Raw genomic sequence first — 9728 nt, forward strand, 5'->3', positions numbered from 1 at the left:
CCTCTTATCTCCTCTGTATGTCTCATTTTAGGGCCCACCCAGATAGTTCAGGAGGATCCCTGCTCAAGATCCTTGATTACATCTGCAAAGACCTTTTCTTTCAAATAAAGTCACATTTACAAGTTCCAGGGATTAGGACATGGACATATCTTTTGGGGGGTCGCCGTTTAACCCACTATAGCCTCCAAAGACAACTCAAGCTGCCTCGGCCTCCCCCTGCAATTTCACCTCCTAAAGCTCTCTTTCTTCCTTTGTTTACAGGCTCTACCCATTCTGGCCTTCTTTTATTTCCTTGATCAAGGACAAGCTCTTTCCCACCCTTGATTTTTGCTTATTCTATTCTGTCTCTAGTCTTTGCCTAGCTAGCTCCTCCTTCAGGTCTTGAGCTAAATCTAACTTCCACGGAGAAGTGTTCTTTGACCCCATAAACTTAAGTACTTTGCCCCAGTTTTCATCCCTCAAAGAAACCTGTTCCTTTTCTTCACAGCATTTGGTTGTTTTCCAGTTTGAAGTTGTATCTGCACATGATTTGTATGTTTACTTGTTAATATCTGTCTCTATCACTGGACTGTGAATTCTTCCTACCATCATAAGAAGCACACCTGTTTTGTACATCTCTGTATGTACACCCAAGCATAAGACAGCACCTGACACATAGCAGAATTAACTTTAAAGAAAAAAAAAAAGAGTACTAAGTAAATAGAGTACCTCCTATTCCTTTTATGAAGAGGATTAGATAAGTGTAAATAAATGGGTTAGAATGATGATCAGACAGCTGAGGACACTGCTGGCCTGCAGCAGACATCCCTTCCCAGCCAGCCTGGGAAATGATCAAGTTGGGCACAAAAGGAAAAGTAGTATCTGACTACTAACTAGCAAGTTAGAAGGAGTTCCCTAGTCTTCAGTTCTGCCACAGACAATTATATACTCTGGGAACTCGTTTCACCTTTTATAATAATCTCTACCTCCTGTTCAAAAGGATTGAGGTTTTTTTGAAATCTTAAGAAAAAACTCCAATACAAACTGGTTTCCACCTGCACCCTCATACGAAGCTCGGAGATTCACATATTTATCTAACTTCCTTAATTCTGCTGAATTACAGCATGACTCAAGTATCAACAATAAATACTGCTGGCCTGTTTTAAAGTCTAGTATGCACAGAGGGACAGAGAAAAGAGCAATCTTTTCTGAGACACATGAAATTCTCCAGCCTCTTTTTCTCCCCTGAACTCTTTTTTAATTGAGATACAATTCACATACCACAAATTCACCCTTTTAAAGTGTACAATTCAGTGTTTTGCCCAAAGTTGTACAACCACTGTCACTAATTCCAGAACATTCTCATCACCATCACCACACCCTCCAAAAAAACCCATCCTCATTAGCAATCATTCTCTATTCCTGCCTCCCCCAGGCCCTGGCAGCCACTAATATTGTCTCTACGGATTTTCCAGTGTTTTCTAACGTTCATGAAACTGAAACACAGAGAGATGAAATGATCTGCATAGGGTTGCAGTCACTTAGAAACTTACTAGCAAGATTATATTACTCATTATTAGGAAGATCATAACATATATTTATAGTAACATTTTAAACTGTACATAAAAAAAAAAGATCAGTGAAAATATGTTTAGCTTGACTACACATATCCTAAACGTGGCTATAAGACATCTGATATACAAAGCGGAGTCCTTGGGCTGGTGATGCTCAGGCAGTGTTTCAGGCCAGGGAGAGGCAGGGGTGGAGGGTGTTTGGAGGGAATCACTAAAAGAGGGACAGAGATGCTACTGGTGGACAGGAATTGCACTTAGGGACAGGGTGATGCAGAGAGGAGGTTGAGGGAAATGGGAAGCTATGCAGTTTACAGGACAGACATTTCTTTTCGGCCCAGGGTTCTGAAATTTGTGCTAAGGTGCCCACGTACCCACTTGCCTCCTTCTATAGTGTCCCCAATTTGTCCCAGAGATCTCCGATCATTTCCAGTTTGTTTATGAGTAGTTAATGCACGAGTAGTGTTAACACCACTTCAGAATACTTGCTGGTTAATGACACTTTGCAAGATAATACATGAAATTCAACTTTTTAAAATATTCTACTGCCTGCATTGTCAAATAAGTAAAATAATTACAAGCTAACTTACTTCTATTACCATCAATAAATGTGTACACAGGAAGAGTGACCCCAGGGACTAAAATCATCAGAATCCATTTGCAAAAATAATTAGGCACACATTTTATTTTATATGTCTTAATCAATATTGCAAATACCATTAACAAACGGAAAAAAGGATGGAAACCGCTCATCACACACAAAAAAATTCATCGTTCAAAAGAGATTAATCTGAACCTCAACATTCCTTGTGCTCATTTTAAAACATTATTAAAACATCAATAGAAAAGGACAAAAAAGTCAAAACTAAGTATTTTATTAATTAAAATTGAGACCCTAAACCAACTAAAATTACACAACTGAAAAATAACCTCCTATCATCAACCTAGAAAAGTGAGATTTGCCAACAATTAATGAATACTCAGGAGCCTACTACTGGGTGCACAGACAAATTTTCGTTTACAAACAAGTTATTCTGAGTTATAGAGATCCTGTAGATGACCAGATTATCATTTTTTTAAATGGCTGCTAAAAATGACTATTTACTCAACATATTCATAGAACTGAACACTAAATAACATAGTGACCATTTAAAGTTGAAACTTCTTGTCTACCAAATTTTTTATAAAACTGTTTTTAAGCATATAAATTAAAAGATCAACTCTTAATTATCTACTGCAAAAGAGAGCTTTGGTACCAATAAATTAGAAGTAGGCAATCAAAATATACTTTGTAGTTTTACAGTGTATTTTAGGAATTAAATTGGAAATGCCTATATATGAAAATTGGGTCTCATTCTTCCGTTACCTACATTACTGTGAGGAATGAACAGCCCACTGATTCCAAATTACTGATATAAATAAAACACTAGCCTAAAATTTCTTCCAAAAAGATTAACAGGTCACACCCTGCAATTTAGGCAAAAGGTAAATAAAGAATTAAGCGCTTTACTTTTCAATGCTCCCTTTTTTTTCGATGGGAGCAGCAAGATTCTAGAATAAAAATAATTCCAGTAAGTACATTTAGAATATGTCAATCTTAGTTTCCCATTTGATAGGGGGCTAAGAAGAACAACAAAAATAAATAAAAAGAGAAAGGGTGATTTTAAAGACGAAAAGGCAGACTGAGCAAGGGGTGAGGGTGCATATGGGTTTAGGAGCATATCTGCTGCCAATTAACCACATCAGAGCAGATTACAAACCCTCCTAAATTGTACCCAGGGCCATGCACACTGCACATGGAATCTGGACAATTCTTTGCTGCATAACATACAGAAAGTTATTAACACATTTTTATTTTAAGAAACAAAAGAGAAACAAAATATTCAAAATACATAGCAATTTTACTTTTTGAAATGGTTATCCTACAAACTTTTCTTAAATTTCGATTTTGCAAAGTTCCTACTCTCCAAGTCATCAAGTAGACACCGAAAACAACTTCCGAGTACTGTGGACTGATGCTTTATGGAGCATGCATTTTTCACAAATCTACAACACAATGAACTAATTAAGATTTAATTCTGAATTCAGCCTATGATTGAATTCTGGATACAACATTGGAATAAAACCAGTAAAAATAATTTTTTTAAGTATGTTTACTTCTTGCATAATTTAGTTTGGAAAATATTCATATTCTTAACCCAAAAGATAACTTTTAGAGTTTGAAAGATTAAAGATAAAAAACAAAAATTGGTTCAGCAATTGTCAAAATAAAATGAATACAAACACTGACCACAACTCTCCATTCAATCCAAAATAAACCACTTCAGTTGAGCTCAGCTCACTTAATTTTTAAAACCATTTCTTTTTTTCCAGCTTCATAACTGGACTGAACGTTGCACAACAACATTACCTACGTTAGCAGGGAGGAAATAAAGGTGTTGTAAAGATTGCACAGTGACTGAATGTACAAGCATAACATTTCAGAGCTGGAGAGATCTTCAAGACCTGCTCCAGCACCCACATTTTACAGATGAGAAACTGAGGCCCAAACTAAGTCAATCAAATGACTTGACCAAAGTCACAATCATCGGCTGAGCCAATCATTCAGTCAGTCATTCACCCACAACTACTGACAGCTGCCTAAGCACCAGGCTCAGGGTTAGGTGCAGAAAACAACCTGGAAGGCAGCATCCACCATTGCCAAGGCTATCTTTTCCCCTTGTTTTCTTAAAATTGATCCTTAAAAGTCCTAATCAGCAAGAAGTCTGTAGGAGTGTTCCACAGCCTTTGTAGATGTGGGCCCACTTTCAGTTTCACACATTTCAGTAAATGCAGCTGTCCTCTATTGTGTTAATTTTAAGTGATTAAGCATTTACTTTAAGTGATTAAGCATTAACAAAGAGAAGCACAGTATTCTGAATGAGTCCCTCTCCAATACATTCATAACTTAAGGAAGTGCAATCAGAAAATGCCCTACACACACAAACAAGTTAACAGAGAGGACAGCTTACAAAATCAGAGTGATGTGAGGTATCAATATAGGTCAGTTAAGTCCAATAGCTCAAGTTTGCAGTCTGGAATGTAAATATCTCTCATTTCATTCAGATATGGGTATATTTTTCTGAGATGTCTGTATGTTAAAAAGACCTCTAAACTTACATTCAAATTCACATCTAATGACACATATGTCTAAACCAGGTCCTTCTCCTTAAGATTAACTTTCCTTGATTTCTATTTGAGTAAAGGAAAATTAGAATTAAAAAAATAAACAAAACCTGAAATTTAATGTGCTGGCTAAAGGAAATTCAAATTCTATGTACAATAAAAATAGCAATAGCTCAAACTGCACATTTCTGAGTTGTTTTTTTGGTTTTTTTTGATGGGATGTGCAGTGAACTTACCCATCAAAATAAATCATCCCTCGTTTTGCATGGACTTTTACGTTCTTTAACATTAAGTCTGGCACTTAAATGTTTTGTGTATCTCAAGTCAAATTCATTAAGAAGAGACCATATTGACAAAGCTCTTAAATAAAACCCATAAGTAAGGCACTTTGAAATATTAAACAGCAGCTCTCTGTGTACCCAGTTTCAGTGTTTTTACCAAAATGATCCACAGCTTTTACAGAGCTCTTGCAGATGACCACTGGGTGAATGCTGATAAACTTAATCTTCACTGAGGCTCTCTGAAGGCTCTTTGACTTTGCTCAAGCTATCGTCAGCTCAGGACGAGAAAGTGCTGTTATGCTCTTCTATTTCTCAAACTTCCAGATTTGATTTTTATCTAGAGCATCACAAGTTCTCATTTGAACATCAGGTCGGCCCTCAGGTGTCCGGTAAGCACTAAGACACAGTCCTGAGTGGGGATGAAAAATGGTTCCATCTTCTTTAAAATACCAAATAATGTTTGCTGGAACAGGAAACCCATCTCTGGGACAATTTTGCATTCCCACGTGACTTTTTTGCTCAGGAACCTCTGCACATAACTCTGTCACTGAATTAAACCTTATTTCTTTGTTCGAAGTATATTCAAAGAATTGATTGCCTCCTTGACCATGGCATCCAAACAGTGAAAGGTTAGCACCTGTGGGGTTGTTGTCAGGAGAATTATAATCTAAACATTCAGAAGAGATCCCAATACTGCGAATAGCTCCGTGCCAGCCTGGCCTATCCTCTGGAACATGTAAATTAGAAAACACATTTTTCAAATACCAGTCAAAGCTCTTGCACCTCAGCCGTTCTCGTAGTAACTTTCTTTCAGAAATATCGCCATAAGCTTCTTTCCTTGCTGGAGGGTTTCGATTGTAGAAATGCTCTTTGTACCTGTCCATCCACACTTCCGCTGCCCGAGCAGTATTCTGCAGGAAATTGGGCCGAGCATATGGCGCCCGCTTGGGGAAAACGTGGCCCACGTGAGAACAGGGGTGGATCTCCAGTTTACCTCCACACTGCCACACCCTAAAAGACAGCTCCAGATTTTCACCTCCCCACACTTCCATCCCAGTGTCATAAGTTCCAAGGTACTGAAAATATTTTTTGCTGACAGCAAACAGTCCTCCAGCCATGGTGGGTGATCTGATTGGGTCAATTCTCGATTTCCTCCTCTCCCTTTCATGTTTGGGGACAGAATGCCACTGGAACGTTAGACGCCAGTCAAACCCACCAATCATGGGCTCCCCAGTCTGCATATAGAATTCAAAAGTATTCCAATCAATGGTGTCTATAACAGGACAAACAATTGCTGTTTCATCTTTAGCAATCCTTTCCAAAAGTGGCTCCAGCCAACCAGTATTACACTCACAGTGACAATCCAGGAAAGTGAGGACATCCCCAGTGGCAAAAGTGGCCCCAATCAGACGGGCCCTAACCAGCCCCTCCCGCTTATTTGTTCTAATCAAGCGGACTCTATCGAGATTGCTGATATAAGTTTCAAGTTGTGTCTTCAAATAAACTCTGTCGCTCAAGTCATCGACTAAGATGATCTCCTTCAAAAGGACTGCAGGAGAAGTTTCTAAAACACTGTGGATGGTGCGGAGCAAAGTCGACCAGGCTTCATTATAGAAAGCAACGATAACAGAAGTGGTGGGAAGTCTCCTATAGTTAAATTTCTTGGATTTACACTCATACATTCTTTTATCCTCTATGTGGCGGTGCAGGGAAATCCTGTCACTGAGGTAAATATTAATGGCATATCTCTCAATGAGTTCTTCTTGCTGCTTCAGTTCACCCTCCTTGAGCTGGAGTGTGCTGGCCTTCCCCCACTCCCCAAGTGCATGGGAATCTGCAGGGGGCTTCTCATAAAGCGGTCGAGACAAATCCACTGCTTTCTTCCCGGAGTCTGAGAGCTGTCTTGGGCCCCGCTCCCTGGTAAGGCCGGCTCCTGGGGAGGCATGGAGAGTGGAGACGGAGAGTTCCACCAGGAGATAGGCCACTGTTAAAAGCGCCAGCAGCAGGCAGCTTTTGCCTGCCCACGTCCACCTCACGGCCATCCGGATCCTCATTGCTGGGGCGCGGACGCGGCCACCAGAGCCACCACGCAGGGGAAGGGCTGCGGGACCCGACGCTGGAATTCCGGGCTCAGGTAGAAGCGAACTTCCCAGCAGGTTCCTCCTTTCATGCAGGCGCTCGGCTCCTTTCCAGCCGCGGGGGCTCCCCGGGGGTCACTTAAGACCACCCCGTGCTCGGCCTCCGGAACAGCCCCAACGCCTCTCTCCCCACTTCCTCCTGCTGGTCTCACAACTTTTCACAAACTCTCCAGCCAACCCCCCTCCCTCCCGGGGCCGAGGACAAACTCCGCCCCTTCCCACTTACTCCTCCTGGTGGTTAGTTCGCGAAAGTCGTCGGCCAGGCCCAAGCCTACAGGCGACCCTGCGGGGCCGGGCTGTGGGCCGGGATGACCAAGGTGGCCCCAGCTCGCGCCCACTCTGGCTCCGAATGCATCTCGGCCGCTTTCAACACCACCTCCACCCATACGTCCTCAGTGGTTCTCGCGGGGGCCCGGCGTGGACAGGAGGCAAGGGTTCTGACCGGTTGAGCGTCTCATTACAAAAAGAAAAAAAGAAAACTTACCAAGTTGTTTGCCGTCGGGACTAAAGTCCGCGGAGGTGATCGCCGCTTTGTGGCCCTTAAAATAGCGCTGCAGAACGGGGTCCTCCTGGGAAGGAAAGTTGTCAAGTTTTGAAAGCAGATGCTGACCTCGAATTTGGGGGGGTCGGGCATCAACGCTGTCCCCTCCCCCGGAGGCCGGCCCGGGAACGGCCGCATCGAAGGTGGGTGTGCAGAGCAGGAGCGCCCCGCGCGAGCACACGCGGCCACCGCTACAGGGGGACGCCGAGCGCCAACTTCCCCAGCAGAGCCGGCCGAATCCTCCACTCGCGCTTCCCAGAACCGAGCGCACGCGAGGGACCACCTGGGCAGCTCCATTTAAATGCACGTTCCGGGACCCCGCCCGCTGGCACGCAGTCACAGCTGCGAGGCGGGACCCGGGCTTCGGTACTTTTCAAAAACTTCCCAGGTGATTCTGACGCAGGCTCTCCACGGAAACCCTCAGAGAATTCTGGGGTCCATGGAGCTGCCGTGGCTGTCGGAACTCCGGGACTCGGGGAGGAGTGCCCGGGAGCTCGGCCAGGGCTCTGCGCTCCCGGTGTCCCAGTGGCAGAGGACGAGTCACCGGCGCCCCGGAGCGAGGGGCGAGGAGCTAGCGGCTCGGGACCCAACTGAGGACGTCTGCCTCCATCTCCCGCCAGGTGCGGGCGCGGCCCCGACCTGGCTCCCCAGCCGGCGGGACCGGCTCCGGGGAGGCGCACCCCAGCCCGTCCTTACCGGGGCGGAGGCCATGGGGGGAGCGGTTGGCTCCTGGCTCCTGCCCCCTGCCCGTGTGGGGAATCGGGGAAAGGGAGGGGGCGAGGTAAGAAGGGGGACCTTGCGGCGCCCGGAACAGTCTGCCCGGAGCGGCAGCGCCTCGCGGTCACTACAACAACGGCCCACTCAAACCCCGCGCTCCAGGCATGACCAGCCGAGCCCCGAGGCTCCGCCCGCGCCGTAGAGAGCCTGGCCTCCGCCACCTGGCAAGCAGGAAGCCCCGGGGTCAGGTGCCGGCACACATCAAAGCCAACTTTTACTAACACCTGCGCTCCCCACGACTTGACACAAGTAGGAGGGTAGTAACCGGGATAGAAAAGAGACCGAAGCGTGGGAGAGGGTAATGAGCCTGTGATCGATGCAATCAGAGTTCTATTACACGTTAAAGAGACAGCCCGCGCGAATTTCAAGCTGGTCCCAGACAGCTTATGACGCACAAGAGAGTTTGATGCGAAATGGGGCCGCTTGCTATTTATTAATATACCCAAAGGAACTAAACCTCTGGAGGACAGGCTTGAATTTATTTAATCACAAGTTTTCACACAATGCCTGGCTTGTTGTAAATACTGTATAAACGTGATGAATGAATTAATGTTGTGAATCCACTTAATGTTTTTCTGCTGTGCGTTTTGTATTCCAATCTCATTTGCATATGCTTTAGAGCAGCAAATTGATACAGCAGCATATTTAAACTTTTTAGGAAGACGTAGAAAGGAACATATTGTTTTGTTTAAATTATTGGGCAATATAGTAACAATAGCCTTTGCTACAGTAGGCTTTCTTGCACAGAATATCATTGAGCTTCAGCAACACTATGAAGTTAATAGAGTTACAAAATGTTACCAACCTTTACAAATTATAAACTTGATTCTTATTTTAATTTAATTATCAACGATCACACACAGCTCTTCCAGTTCCAAGTCCATACCCTTTATTACCCTGCCTCAAAGCTTGAAGGACTCAGCTGAAAATTATATACAGTAGATTCTTGGCAGCATAAGATGGCATAATAGACCACAGCTGGTAAGATACACATTCTATGCAAATGAAAGATAAACTATACACCAAAATTACAGATTAACTAGTTGTCTAGTGATAGAATTTAGTTTTAATGAGTACTATACACAGCAATCAAGCAAGTAGGAAATAGCTTTAGACTGCAACATTAGTTCAAGTATATGTTTGTCGAATATCTCCTGTATATTTGGCTCTGAGGAGTACAAAGGTGACTGAGGTATTTTCCCGGCCTTTAAGAACTCAACAATCTAGGTTTCTGAGTCTCATATTTTAACATGAATAATGATGATTTAGGGCAGGG

At 43.5% G+C, this 9728-nt stretch overlaps 2 protein-coding genes across 4 annotated transcripts in view; both read right to left on the reverse strand.

The window, feature by feature from the left end:
* Positions 1 to 7972, reverse strand: part of POC1B (POC1 centriolar protein B) — a 207354-nt gene extending 199382 nt beyond the window's left edge. For all 3 annotated transcript variants that reach the window (XM_082665740.1, XM_082665743.1, XM_082665742.1), the window contains exon 1: positions 7619 to 7972. The gene's annotated coding sequence lies outside the window, so the exon portion shown is untranslated. The remainder of the gene's footprint in view (positions 1 to 7618) is intronic.
* On the reverse strand, positions 5302 to 7050 carry LOC309829652 (polypeptide N-acetylgalactosaminyltransferase 4; the record flags this gene model as incomplete). Its single annotated transcript, XM_082665744.1, has 1 exon — positions 5302 to 7050. The coding sequence occupies one exon, from the start codon at positions 7048 to 7050 to the stop codon at positions 5302 to 5304; it is 1749 nt and encodes a 582-aa protein (XP_082521870.1).
* Positions 7973 to 9728: the final 1756 nt, after the last annotated feature.

The sequence above is a fragment of the Grampus griseus genome (genome assembly GCF_964374135.1).
Source record: "Grampus griseus genome assembly, chromosome: 11".
Classification (NCBI taxonomy): Eukaryota; Metazoa; Chordata; class Mammalia; order Artiodactyla; family Delphinidae; genus Grampus; species Grampus griseus.